Source organism: Phoxinus phoxinus (assembly GCF_949152265.1).
Source record: "Phoxinus phoxinus genome assembly, chromosome: 15".
Lineage (NCBI taxonomy): Eukaryota > Metazoa > Chordata > Actinopteri > Cypriniformes > Leuciscidae > Phoxinus > Phoxinus phoxinus.
Genome location: NC_136890.1, coordinates 16,042,957 through 16,058,623, shown reverse-complemented (window position 1 = coordinate 16,058,623; position 15,667 = coordinate 16,042,957). Strand labels below are relative to the sequence as shown.

The 15,667-nt window shown below is 35.9% G+C and overlaps 1 protein-coding gene across 1 annotated transcript in view; it reads left to right on the top strand.

The window, feature by feature from the left end:
* Positions 1-15,667, top strand: part of rimbp2b (RIMS binding protein 2b) — a 163,146-nt gene that overhangs the window by 10,386 nt on the left and 137,093 nt on the right. The window contains exon 3 of the mRNA XM_079637845.1: positions 15,405-15,551. Within this exon, the coding sequence (XP_079493971.1) occupies positions 15,405-15,551 (147 nt within the window). The remainder of the gene's footprint in view (positions 1-15,404; positions 15,552-15,667) is intronic.

The window sequence follows — 15,667 nt, the reverse complement described above, 5'->3', positions numbered from 1 at the left end:
TTGATGGGAAAGGGGAGCTCTGAAAGGATTCGATCTTGCGTCAGTCGCTCCATGCCACTGCTATTGTCTTCAGATGGGTTTCTTTTGTAATTTAGAGTAGCTCAACCATATATTGATGAGCGGAGTTCATGTAAGTAGCCTCTGCCATCAAGGTGGTTATTTTGCATTGTTGTAAATAGATACTGGAAATTTCAACAGATCTTTTCTTCATTATTGTGACGTACACTGCTTTCTCCCAGATGTGTTTCTTTTAAACACTGTCATTTAGCTCTGCCTTCCCAAGGGCTTCCATAATGAGTTTATGCACCATATTCGTCTTGCGTACTTGTGGGAACATCCTAAGTGTCCAAGGAGCTCATGTCATATCACGTAACACTCCACAATGAAACCTGATGTTCATGATAGTGTAATAAATCGAGCCCTGACCTCGCTGTAATTTCCAGCTGTTTAATTGGCTTTAATTGGGACAAATAAAACACACCAGCTCAGGCCTGCGTTACTAAGAGATAACCTTGACATTCTATTTAGCCCTGCTGTCTCAGTCCTGGGAATTCAGCCCAGCCATTCAGCTTGCTTCATATCTGACGGTGGAATAGACACTCTTCGCTTCCAACATCACCAATCTGGACTGTCATCAATCCAAGCAGATAGATTTAAAAAAAAACAAAAAAAGACAGATTATATCCAGGTTCTCCCCTGAGAGCCACGATTCGCTTCTGATTTTTAATTATACGAACAACACAACACAGAGGCAGTGATGTTCTACAGCGGTCTTCAACAGATCTGCACTGCTATCCAATTATTCATTGGGTATTAATACTCACTTTTGTGACTAAATGAAAATTCAAGGCTAACGATAAATGTTTAACTGTCCTTCTTGCTTTAATATGTGTTAAAATGCAAGGTGTAAAATTATACTTATGAATATTTTATAATGATTATTTTAATTTCTTTGATCGTGTAATACTAATCTTTAAAGAACAGGCTTAAATTCAAGACTCAATCTTGTACAATTTTTTTTTATATATAAATATAATATGATATTAATATTTAGATTTTTGATTTATGTATTTGAATTGCATTAAACATCCAATCCATCTGGATTACACAGTTTTAACATAAACTAATTAACTTAATGTGATGTATATTTGTCTGTCCCAGTTCTGTCTCCATGTTCACCGATGTACAGATGTTGTAGTTTTTAAGATCAGGTGTCCCGTTTGCTATTTTATTATTCTGAAGGACTGTGTGGACGACTACTTATTCTGGCCAAGAACCACTCACATAGACAGGACGAGGCCATCTGATCAACCTGTAAAGCGTCCAACACAGTTTGTATATGACATTTAGTGCCGGGTATTCTGAAACACAAAAATAGACTGGTAATAATTGTGTGCCATATATTGATGTAGCCATTACTGCAAACATTAGCAGATAATGTGCATTGACTATCAGAAACTCAGTAAACACAGAAGAATATACAGTTCTTCACATTAATGTCTAGTGAATATTTGAAGCCGCTAAACTCGCAAACTTGTAAAGGATCTCTTCATCAGACATGCTTATTGTATCAGCCCGGTACATTGTAAATGTAACTTTTTTAGCTTTCTTATACCTTCCATCATGTTATATACCTTCTTGCACTTGGAAAGGGGTCACAGCACTTGTGGCTATTTCATTAGAATGACATAAAATAATGTAAATTTAAGTGATCAAGAGTAATTGCTGATTATCTACAAGTGTTGTGGTGCTCGGTCTGATCCACTTTCAGCAGTTTCTCAGAAATGACTCACTGCACCTTTAAGATGATCACTATCTCTTGCCGTATTTGTGTGCAGTATGAACGGCAACAGGTCCTCATTTAACACAAGTCTGGGACCTGAGAAATAGTGCCCGTTGCAATCACATTTTTTTTTTGCTTGTGATTAGACGAACACCAGCTAGTTTTAAGTCTTCATACGAGACGGGATTTAGTTCTTCTCCGCGTGATTGCTTATGACCTGAGCATATGAGAGCAGAGGACCTGTTGATCCAATCATGTGGGGATTCACACTAATATGAAGTAACACCTTTCAGTAAAGCTGAGCTTTGGGAGGCTGCCTCTGTTACCCAGTGATGTTTTCAGTGACAGCCAAAGCTTCAAAGCTCGCCCTGTAATCATCCAAAAACACCCACCCCATGCGATGACATCGGACATCTGGTGTCACATTCGCCGATTTTTTGGACACAGATGGCTTGTTTTTGTTCATTGTCTTCATAAGCCAGAACATTTATTTGTTTATTGTTAGATATTGATGCGTTTATGTGATTTTATGCTTAAGTAAATGTTTCATCAAAAGTAATTGCTGCATCAAAGCATATAGCTCATTTCTATTTATTAGACCTAATTGAATACAGAACACCCACAAGGGAAACTGAAAATGGCATTAGGCATTATTAAGAGTTTTAAATGAAATATAATTACACACGCAGAGAGTAAGAGACAGGCTACAGTAGGCATATCATACATTGTTTTTTAGCAAAAAAAATTCCCGAGGTCCATTTGTAATGTTATTTTTTTATTATTATTTTGCATAAAACATAATTTAGTTTTTTATGGATATTTGTCCATCCTCTCTTTCATGTCTATTTTTTCATCTTCCCATTTTGGTTTTGTGTCTTTAAGGCTTTTATGTACACTGCCATCCAAAAGTTTGGAGCCTGTTAGATTTTATTGTGTTTTGAAAGTCTCTAATGCTCACTGTGGCAATCATTTATTTGATTTATTTTTAAAAAGTTTTTTTTTTTTTGTATAACATTATACGTTTCACTGTCACTTTTGATCAATTTAATGCATTCTTGCTGAATGAAAGTGTTTATTTCTTTCAGGAAAAAAAAGAAAGAAATGAATTGACCCCAACCTTTTGACCGGTAGTGTAAATGTCCTTTTCGCATTTGAAATGAGCAGCAGCATTTACTCGTGAGCTGCAGCTTTGGGCAAAGTTTGTTCTGGTAGTATGTAATCCTTTTCTTGCCGGTGTTGAGTTCCATAAGTGACAGTGTGTTTTAGTACATTGACTTTTTTTAATTTCTAAAGATCAAGGTAAGTTTGGTTCCTTTAAGAGGAGTAAAATTGATCCATGCTGGCTGGCCTGCTGTGAATGTGATAAGTCTGGATTGACAGTGATGTGAGTGGATTAGAGGAAAAATACCCTTCAATTGCTGCTCACTGAAGTCATCCTGACAGTCCAAGCATATACATGCTAGCCTTTAGCCGTCATTAGAGAAAGAAAAAGAACAGCACATCTCTGCTTTGCCACTATGCAGGCTTCTCAAAAGCTGTGCTGGAATCAAATCTGAGGTGTATTGGAGATTTTCTGAGAGGTTCATTTATAAACAAAGTCTACTGTCAGTATGTGACTTCACTCGTAAAGTTTCTTTGTGTTTGTGACTTGAGTTTGATTTCCCTGAGGATTCGTAACTATTGTATATGTGTGTGAGAGAAAGCATCGCTTGGCTTTAGTTTGGTGAAGTGATAGGTCTGCTCCGAGTGTGTTGTAGTGAGAAATCTGTCCCTGAATTGCCTCCACATCCTCTTTTTGCCATGCAAAACTTACCACCTATACAGAGTTATGGATGGCGGCTGGGGCGTTGCTGTGCGGTTGCTATGGTGTTGTGAGTGGTTATGAGGAAGTTTCTATGATGTTCTGAAGGGTTGCTGCTAGGCGGTTGCTTACTGTCAAATGAACCAACTTCTTGCCCAACCCTCTATGTTATTCTGGGGCTGGATGCACAAAAATTCACAAGAATAAAATTCTTCTTAACTGCTATTTTCTTATTATTTTCAAAACATAAGAATAAAGTTAAGAATATTTTGTATTCCCAAAACCTTCCATAAGAATTTTTTTATCTTTTTTTTTTAAGAATGTTCTAAAGACAAACCTTAATAATTTGAATTCCTGAAAAGAATGTTCTTAAAAATCCTTCTAAATAACCTCTTAAAGTTAGGATAACTTGTTTAATGAATGTATTTGGTTGTTTCAAATATGAAGTACAACAACATAAGACTAGCTACATATAATACATATTACTTTTATAGGGATGTGCATGAGTATTGATCGGTTATGGTTACGCTTGACATGACTTTTTGCTAAATTTGAAGTTCAGTAACAAGATATTTAACATCCTTCTGCATACCCCTCTTCCACATCTCCCACTAAGGGACAATATATGCCCCCAGTGCATTTATGTGCAAATAATGTTTTAAAATAAAAATGTTCAATAGAGAAATTTGCAATGATGGTTAATATTAAACTAAAACCACCAGTAGGTGGCGGCAAGCCACTGTCTTAATGAGTGAGTTATTGAGTCATTCAGCAACGAAGCAAGTGGCTGTATTTATGAATGGGTCATTGAATCATTAACTCAATTCGTTCAAACAATTCACTCAGTCGCAAATTCGTTCATGAAACACCGCTGTGTGCTACAGTTATGCTCTGGCTTTCATTGGAGTTATTTTTAGTTTTAAAATAGAGCAAACAATACTGAAAATACTGTGTTTAAAATGTTAATCACTTAATATTACCCTTTTGTTTGTAAAACTGTCTCATTTGCTGTCATGTCGATATTTGAGAAAAATTGCATTCTTGCTCGTATAATTTATCAACATGAAAAACAAGAACTCACACAGGTTGTACCGGTATGTGTTTGAATTGAAGAGAGTTTGAGTCTTAAAGGTAAGGTAGGCAATTTCGGACAGGCTACCAATAGCAAGCTAGCTTTGAAAGCCTGAGTGCCCACCCTCCCTTCAGAACGCCAAGCCTCCTCAAAAACACATGAACATGTTTGTTCTTCATGCTAGTAAGTGTTAAATCCAGCCCAGGCTCATTCGAAAAACGTACCTGTGGCAACATTTTTGCAAAACGCAAAATACATTGCGTCGTGCACGTTTTGCGTCAGTTTCAAAGTGAATTGCGCAGTGAGTGGCGCTAAACGCGTGTTTAGTTTTTTCCGGAACACGTTTCACAGCAGCTCTGAATTTAAATGTCCGGTGAGTGGCGCTAAATGCTTAATGCTCTATTTTAAAATAATGTACACCTAAAGCCTAAACCCGATAATGTTAACAAAAGCAAATGTGACACAAAAATGCAATTATAACCTTGAAATTTTAACTTGTTTTTTAACTCTTGTCTTCGAGCGTCTTTTATTGTTACTCGTCTTTTATGGGATTCGTACCCGAGCTCTCTGCATCACAAGTACAATTCTGCACCAGCTGAGCTACCGAGCAAGTATATCAGTAAAACCGAACATATGGAGCTGGTTAGGTGATGCAAACTCCAAAATATATTTGTTTACAAATCATACACTATGGTAATAAAGTGTTTTGAGGTCATAACATAATTTTGCTAGGTGAAAAGTTTTTATAAATCCATAATCTGCCCCTTGTAATCATAGTTGTGTGTGAAAACGATTAAAAGTGCTTGCTGTTTTACTGCCTCTAGTGTTCATTCTGTTGGAAACCGCAGTGATGTGTACGTATTGATACGTATTTTTGCGTTTTGCAAAAAATGTTGCCACAGGTATGTTTTTCCAATGAGCCTGTGTTGGCTAAATCCCCACTTTTTCAAAGGTACATTGTCAAGAACGGCAGTAATGTAGCACGCTTTGTTAAGTCAGCTTATCCTGTATGTAACCTATCAAAAACATGTTGCTTGGGTGAAAGCAGTCAGTTTTGATTGCAAAAGATGAGGTAATTTGATTGGATGGCATGTATTTGACCTTTCACAGCATTTTGCTTGTTAGAAATACATGCTTGGTTTTAATGCTATTTTAAGGTGTTTTGTTCGCGTACCCCCTCTGTCACCTCTCATACCCCCAGGGGTGTATGTACCCCAGTTTAGGAACCACTTGAGAGAGCGCAAGAAAGATGGAGTAAAAATGAATGCAATAGGCTAGTCCATCTTGAGACAGGCTCTTTAAAATGAACTGTTACACACATACTTTGCATAATAACAATAAGACACTGATTATGAACTCCTGTCAAGGTGAAAACTCCCGGTGTGGTGAAAATATTGTGCGTGCTTATTATGATTATTATGGTCATCTGCAGGAAGCGGCGAAGCTACAAGAGAAGGCCTTTGAAGCTTTTTTCCATTGAGTTGACCAGTGAGTCTTCGTCAAAATCCGCCATACAGTCATAACATAAAGTCTTTTCCTTTTTGTATTTTCTTAGCAATTCATTCTTACATTCTTACAAACTTCTTGTCTTCAGAAGATTTTCATGAATCATGACTATGGTGTAAGTCTATGTGATTTTTGCCTGCTTTGTTTCATGAAGTCAAATAACATACAATCGCACACCTCTCCTCAACAATTCTTCCAATTTGAATATAATTCATGTCCGTTGAAACAAGTTTGAAATACTTAGGGTAAGATGTTAAAATCCCTATATGAGCAATGACTGTAGCCAGTCTTTATATAGTTTCCGATACTACTGTTGTAGGGTTTCTTTTGGCTGAATTCTCTCTAACAGCCAATAGTGTTTTTTTTTTGTTTTTTTTAGCTGACTAGCTGATGACTTGTTTTTTTTTTGGATGTGCCATATGTTGTTGTAGACTTGTTTGGATCCACCTTTTCTGGGCAAATGTAGCGTTGCTTTTTTCTGAGCATGCTGGGCAATGGCTCAAGATGTGATGTTGTCAGGGATTTCTTCAGTGATCTGGGACAGATTGGAAACAGCTGCTCGGAGGCTGACGGAACTGGAATTATCAGGCATTGAGTCTAAACGATGTGATTTAAAAACGTAGATCAGAAAAGAGAGATTATAACTGTTTCATTATGTATCGTAATTAATCAACTTATTACTGAGCACGTCTGGTGTGATGTAGTCTGCCGTGCTCATATTTTACAGCTCTGCTCTCTTTAAATTGTGGTCATTCATTTAAAGCAATAGTTCACCTAAAATGTTTTATTCTCTACCGTTGTGTCGTTCTAAAGCTGTATCATTTGTTTCTTCTGTGGAAGACAAAAGGAGATTTTTGTATAATGAAAATGGATGTATCCATTTACGTAAGTTTACGAAAACTCGTAAGTTTAGAAAAAAGTATATTTGTGGTTTGTAAGATTTTTTTAAAGGATTTTGTCACCAAGGCTGCATTTATTTAATCAAAAATACAATAAAAGAGCAATATTGTGAAATACTATTTCTATTTTCTATTTTAACATATGCAACATTTGTTTTCTGGTTTCTTTGATAAATAGAAAGTAAAAAAACAACAGCATTTATTTGAAATAGAAATATTTTGTATCGTCACTTTTGATCCGTTTAATGCATCCTTGCTCAATAATCAATAGGCTTTTTGACTGCAAACTTTTAAATGGTGTTATAAATTCACTATAAAAGTAGTTTGTAAATCTTGTGATGTATTCAGTCTTTTAATTTTCGGTGAAAATAGTGCCCTTCATCATAGAAGATAAGATGTTCTGTGAATAAAACGTGTATCAGATTTTTTTTTAAATCTTAACTTTTTTTTCAATCTGGTTTTGAAAGTTTGGCTGCTTCTTTTTATTATTTTAATCTGTTTTTCTCCTATACTTCTGATCAATATGGATGAAAAAGGCCTGACAGGACCCTTGTTTACTCTGCAGGGCTAATTGATTCTCACCGCTGTTCTGATCAATTTAATTTCACACATCATTATGTCAGCATAAATATTGTCCCACTGTGCCCACAGATAAATGCTTGTCTTTTCTTTTTGTCCTCTTTTCAAATGTTGTCTTCGCACCTTTCGATTCATCTTCGCAGTCGGAGCTCCACAGAGACCGTTAATGTGTTAACGAGAATATGACCTATTGTTATCGTCCTCTTTATTTAGCCAAGGATGTAATTATAATGCTACATTCTTTCCATATGAAATTCATTCCCTCAAGCATTACAGTATCATCAGAATTTGTGAAAGCCGTTCTTTTCATAGCCTGTGTTAAAGGACATTATGGCTTTGAGCAATTGTAAGAGGTTTTAAGAGGCTGCTTGTGATGCCACAAAGCAGCTAAAAGAATAAGGTCATAGCTTTCTAAAGGTTTTTGTCTTTCTGTTTGCTAACTTCATCCTTCCTTTTTCATCACTGTGTTCTGATACATGAAGACAGAAGCATAGAAAAAAAGTATGTTTTTTCATTTCAAAATAATTGCTATATTGGAAAGTTCTTTATTTCTTGGAAAGAAAAAGGGAAGTGAATGGGAGAGAGAGGCGGAACTCAAACGCCAGTCAAATGTTTTTCACACTTGTCTGAGTTTTTTTTTTAATGATCTTAAGACCTTTTGACCTAAAGGTTTAATGATTAAAATGGCTGACATTAATTTTATAGTTATGCTTTTTATTAATTTGACAAAACAATCATTTGAATTTATAAAAATTAGAAAATTGGGTATAAAGAGGGGTTAAAGAGATTCAAATATTATATTTTGATATAATTCCCATACTTCCCTTACTTTTATTCAGCAAGGATGCAGGGATTTAATCAAAAGTTGCACAAAGTATTTATACATAAAGGATTTATTTATAATCTGCAAAAGTTTTTTTGCTGTTCTGGTGAACTTTCTATTCATCAAAAAAATCTGCAAATCAGCATTTCTGAACGATCGTGTGACTGTGAAAACTGGAGTAATGATGCTGAAAATGTAGCTTTGAATCACAGGAATAAACTACATTTGAATATATTAAAATAGATTTTTTTTTTTTAAATTAAAATATTTTTTTTTACAAAAAATGCAGCCTCTGTGAGCTCTTTGAGACTTCTTTCAAAAACAATAAAAACAAATATTACTACAAACTTTTGAACTGTAGTATATATACCTGATAAACTTCACTAAATTTGGTTATATTTATGCTTGAAGAAAAAGCAAAGTCAAAATATTTGAACTGTAAAATAAGACAAAGACATACAAAATAATATTTGTAGCTGGAAATCCCTAATGCACAGCACAAAGAGTGGAATTCATCAAATGTTTTCTTCTCTTTCTTTTCTCTGGTGCTGTTCTCTCTTTCTGGTGGTCCCATGTTAATTTGAGTAGCGCACCGAATAGATGAGTGCAGATTCTCTATCTCTGCCTCTTAGTGCATGGGAGTAGCAAAGGCTAATTGAATAGCATAGCTGTAATAGGCTAGATTTAATTTGCCTTGCCCTCACTGAAAACCAATTAGGAAAACGGTGAGGAGGGGCGGCCGCCCTCCAGACTGACACTCTCTGCGTCTGCAGAGTTTTTCAGGACTTGCAGCCGAGCCATTCGGCAAATGTTTGCCTGTGCTCACAGGATTCCAGACCTGACCCCAGTACAAATGGCCCCCTGGCTGTTGGGGAAAAAAAGGCTTAACCATATTCACAGACAGCCAAACACGCTAATTAAAATTGATAATGGGGAGAGAACAAGCTCAGCAACACAAAGCGGACAAAATGCGGGATTTTTCAGGCCCTTGTTTGTTTAGAAGTTGGACATTGAGCCAAGGGGAAGGTCAGTTTTGTTGGTGCTGAACTGGTATGATGGCTTGCTAATCTGCTCGGATTGTTTCTTATTGAATGGGAATTGTTTTAGATTGAATTTGTTATTGAATTCATGGACCTGGGACAAGTTTTATATATACAAGATGCTTGGTAATGTTTCTCTAATAACTATAAACAACTGTCAAAAAAAGTTTGAGCATATTTTTTGTAGGTTTAATCATAACATTGAGTTGTCCCTCAAACAATAATAATAATAATAGTTATACATTATATATCATAATTTATTATAATATACAGATTTTAAATTAAGAATTTTACAATCTGAAATCTACAGCTGAGTATATCTTTAAAATACTTTATTAAACTTTACGAGGAGTACAAATAATATCAAACATAATGTTTAAAACAGAATACATTCTTTTAAATGGAAAATCATGTATGTTTAATTCGCCATTTATTGAAATGATATCATACTTTGAGCATGTTTAAATAAATCTAATTTAAACTTGTATTATTATTATTATTATTATTATTCAGGCGTTGGTTGTATTGAATGTGCACAATGAAGGAGTAGAGAAACAAAATAGTCTTTATTGTAATCCACAAACTAAAAAACAGGAGATCGCAGGAGAATAACGTTACACAACCACTAAACATCGACGAGACCGGACAATGGAACCCAGAAAAATACACAAGGGATGATTTACTGAAACAGAGCAGGTGTGTAAGACTAATTAGCAAACAAGGAAACAAACTAGCAAATCAGGCAGGCAAAACGGTAACAGAACACAGAGAAAATGAAACCAAAACAGATTTTATGTTTTGAGAATTTCTGTTATGAGAATATTATTCTCATATTGCCAGGAGTTGTTTTATTGAACTGGGGGCTGTCCTTAAAGCATCGTGAAGGAGAGTAAACAGTCTGAGAATCATTGTTTTGTTTCGTCTGGCGAGGACTAGTTTATAAATTCCAGAGGTAAACACCGATGGTGGATCTTTTTCTTGCTCTCTTTCAGCCCATTTTTCGTTTTCCTGCCTGATCATTTATTCTCTCCCTTTTGAGGGCTGCTGATGTCCAGATGTCTGTTTGTGTTATGGACATTAGTGTGGTGGGTTGCCGGAGGGGTGAGCTTGTGTTGCCCAATTGCCTGTTGGCGGGGTGTAGGAGCCATGCAGCTGGGGACGAGGAGGGCTATAAATACCCTGCTGCTCACTCTCTCGAGGCCAATGGCTGTGCAATGCACTGGCTCTTTCTCTCAACTAAAGCAACTCTTTCAGCACGCAGCATCTGAAAGGTCATTGAGTGGTCAGCCATGCAAATGACGGATCTCAGACGACTGTGGGACTATAAAGGTTCTTCAGTAGTTCTTTGCAGCACATTCGGTTCTTCTTATCAAGAGCCATTTTCTCAGTTTGGGGCTCTTGACTTGGCTCTTGAATTTGAATGTTACTTTTTTTTAAGGATTTACTGTCTGCTCTGTTATTTAATGAAATTGGGTCTAATTTGGAATAGATGAAAGAGAAATAGTGTAGCAATAATAATAACAACAACAATTTATTATAGTATTGTCACAGTAATGTTCAGTTTGTTTTAGTTTTCATGGAAACTATAATGTGACTAATGAATACAAACCAAAATTCCATGAAAACTAAAACAAATTGAACATAGCTGTGACAAGTATACATATTTTGAATTAAGATAAAATAATAAACAAAAAATTCACCATTTCAGTTGTATATATATAAATATAAATAAATATATAACTAAAATGTATGAGTACAAAATTGATTAAACATGCTTAATAACATGTTTAAAAAATGGCAAAGCAAGTGGTTATTATTTTATTAGATATTAATGTAAGCACATTTATGTTTTTAAAGGTCATTGTATATAAATGTCTTTATTTTAGCAAGAAGCTATCTCGTAAGGCGATCATTATATTCTGTGGTCCATGCCAGCAAAAAAAAAAAACTGCTTTAGACTACATAACTGATGGAAGTGTTTGCTGCTACGACCTACATTTACTGACTAGCCAATAAAAATGCTACATGAAATGGTGTATTGATTAATGCGACATAACGCTAAAACTTACTAAAATAACACTAAAATCCTTACCTCAAGTTCCATTTGCAAAATTGGCATTCCAAGTTGGCCTCTTTTCCCTAGCAATAGGTTCATATTCTCCTCTTTCGCACATAAAACCTCAGTTGCCAAAGTGTGATTAATCTTGCTCTATTTGTTTACCACTAGCGCATACTGATGAAGTTTTATTCTTCTATACTATGTATGTCGTAGCCTATATTTCAATAGGTGTCATCATCGTACAGTTTACATGCATTTCATACCCAAGTTTATTAGATCCATGTCTACAGTGTGATTTGTAACAGTCTTATAGGATTGCCGAAATTGCATTTGTGACAGTTTGCGCGTTAGCTTGATGAAGAGATGCTCAGCTACTCATCTGCAGTGGGCCACATCACTGTAAAATCTGGCGACCTGGAGCCGGTATAACACGTTGAATAACACGCTCTCACACATTTTTTTTCTTTTTTTTTCTTTTTAGGAGGTAAAATGTACATATGTGGCTTCAGCAACCAGATGCATTTCCACTTGTCCAGTTTAGTTTGGAATGTGTCTCAGACCACCTACTGAAGTGGTTTGAGTGGTCAGAAGTGTTTCAGAGGGCATTTACATCTGGTGTTTTAACGAACGGATAGCTATCCGATCAGAGAAAACATTTGTTCATTAATTTGCCTACTGGTTTGTTTCGACCAACTAAACGATTGATTTCAAAGAGTGTCATGTGAGCCATATCATGAAAGCACACAGTTTTAACCGATCCATTGTGACTCAAACACTAAATTACATGCGAACACATACAAACACACACACACAAACTCTCAGTCAACATATACCCAACCACAGCCAAAAGACAGTTACTGGAAGCTTAACACAACATGCCTGGTGGTCAGCAGGCTATTCAAGTCTATTTGTTTTCACATACTTGTCAATGATCAAACCGTTTTCCCTTCGCAGCCATTCACACTACAGTCTAATTTTAGCCCTGTAGATTACCCATGGTTCATCCCCTCAGTGTAACGTTTCTGAATCTTCTCCAGAACAAAGGCCGCCCCCCGTTACACCTGACTGCTGCCATGAATTAGTAAACCTGCTTTTTGTTCCTTCTGCTTCCTGTGATCTGAAGGGCTAAGCTAACAGTTTGGCTAACTCATCTATCCTGGTCATTTAAGAGCGGACGCTTAGGCAGGTGTGAGTATCTGAAGATCTCAAATGCCATATGTAGGTACTTTAAACTGAAACTTTAAACTGCTGAGTCATTACATGGCTGGTTTTTGTGCCTTTTCTAGCACATTAGTTTCTTTTATGAAGTATTTTGCACTCTTGTCAAATGGCATCTTCGATAGTTCAGGCTGCAAATATAGTCAATATTAGAGATTTTCTCTGGAGGGCTAGTCAAACTATTGCATTTGATTATAAATTACATACAGTGAAATCCAAGAGTCTGAAAACTTTAGTGAAAATGCTTTTATTTTAGCATTTTCTATTATTATTATTATTATATGGGAAAATAACACATACAAGTCTAAGATTAAGAAAAGGAAAAATATTAAAAAAATCTAGTTTTGAGTTCTTAGAAATGTATGCTTTGTAATTATGTTGGTTTCATATGGTTTTGAAAACTTTTATACTGTTTTCAAAGAAAGTTTAAATTTATTGTCTCTAAAAATGTCATGTGGTGCGACACAAAAGTTGACTTGATAATAAGGTATTCTGGTATTGGGTATTGTACAAGTCACAATTATAATGGGCGGGGGGGGGGGGGGGTAGTTGCACTAGTAGTATGTTGAGATTCACGGCTATGGTAAGGACATTTCTGAAACCCACTCGAAGCAGTTGACCAATCACAACACGCTGGTCTAGCCAGCCAATCAGAGGACATTGTGTTTTTTCTTCGGAAGGAGGGGCTTCATAGAAACAGGAGCTAAACAGGGGTGCGTTTCCCAAAAGCATTGTTAGCCAAATATGGTTGCAATTTTTCCATCTTTTCCAATATAGTTGAACGATTTGATGTTTCCCGAAACCAACGAACATTTGCAGACAGCATCAAAAACTTATGTGGTTGGAACTACAGCTCTTGAGCATAGAGCTTAAATATGCTCTTGGGCACTAAGTAAGCAATCTAACATTCAGTACACTCTATATCTTTCATCCCATTTAAATATATATATATATATATATATATATATATATATATATATACATTTTAATCTATAATTTAGCGTGTCAATAATCAGTGCGGTTTTTGAGGAGTGTGCATGTGCTTAAATGCATAGAGGGAAACCCGGAGTATGACATATGAGAGAACCCGCGATGAATCAAACATCAAATGAAGCAAAACAACAGGGAACAAAAACAGTGTCCTCAGTTCGTTACAGCAGCATATTATAAAAAAAACTATAATAATGTAAAATATATGACTTTTTCAACATTCAAGCATGAAAACCTATTCTAGTAGACCCCAAAAACTAAATCCAGACTTTGTAAAAGGGCATAATAGGTCCTCTTAAATATATTTAAAATGGCAACAACAAGAAGATTTTCAATGTGGTCTCACACTTTTGGACATTATTTTTTAGACTTTGCATGTCACTGATTATTTTTTTTTGTTTTTTTTTCACTCATATTTTAATCAGATCATATCAGTCTGGCAGCCACTTGAATTTGTAAGCTTTTCAGTAACTGAGAGCTTTTGCTGAAGCTAAACATCTGGTTCAGCTCCTGTTATAGCATTCATGTTACCTGACTAACAGCAGCAAGCAAGATCGTGTGTGTGTGTGTGTGTGTGTGTGTGTGTGTGTGTGTGTGTGTGTGTGTGTTCATTTACAGCAGTTTTAATATACCCATGTGTTCATGCCTGTTTGTTCGTTGATTTCTTTACATTCAAATGGAGCAGCTGATAATGTTTTGTATCCCAAACCAGTTTATGGACACATACACATGAACAAACAGACATGTTGATAAGCTCCTGTTTGCTTGCCAGAGTAGTAATGGCCCCTGGTAATGTGTAAAGAACATGATGATGGTGTAATGTTGCTTTGTACTCACTGGCCACCTGCTAAAGTCAGGCCTTACAGGAAACCAGCACTGTTGACAAGAACCACAAAAGAGTCACTCTGCTAACAAAGAACACACAGTGTACACACAGACATACTGGCTAGCTAGGCTATTTAATTGTAGATGACATGCTTGTTTAGCTGTAACAATCCTTATTTCCTGCATAAAGGAAAAAAAATCATATTATATTTTTCAGTTGAACTTTAGTTGACCTTTAAGTAGCAAAAATGGCACATAAAAGTAAAGTTAGTACCGTGAAACGCTTTAACAATAGCTTTAATTAATATGCCACTTGTCTGATATTTCATATACAGTATAAACGTTCATACATTAAGTGTGACATAAGTGTCCAAATACTATTGGGGTCACAGTAGAAACATTTATATAGCTTTTTTATATTTTGTATTTTATACAAACTGTTATTTATTTATTTCTATATTAATAATATTATGTATTAAGATATGATTATTTATCTATAATGTTTAACTGTTTAAAAAAGTTTGGGGTCAGTAAGATTTTTGGTCTCGTATGCTCTTATGCTGCATTTATTTGATCAAAAATGTGGTAAAAAGAGAAATATTTTGAAATGTTATTGCAATTTCCATCCATCCATCCATCCATCCATCCATCCATCCATCCATCCATCCATCCATCCATCCATCCATCCATCCATCCATCCATCCATCCATCCATCCATCCATCCATCCATCCATCCATCCATCCATCCATCCATCCATCCATCCATCCATCCATCCAATATTTATGTATTTTTTTTCTGTGTTTTCCAGAAACTGCGGAATGAGGTGTTTCCATTGCATTTATCTGAATTATCGCCCCAGCATGTGGAAGCGTACCGACTGCTAGAGGACAGGAAACACAAACTTTCACCCGAGACCGCCGCCCTCTACCTGCTTCGACAACAGCACAAACTTTTGGTCAGTCAGCATGCATCCTTACTCTTAACCGTATGGCAATCATGCCAAAGAATTTGCGTTTGCTTTAATGTTTAAGGGTTTTGCTTTAGGAAAGTAAAGATGGAGAGTGTGTTTTG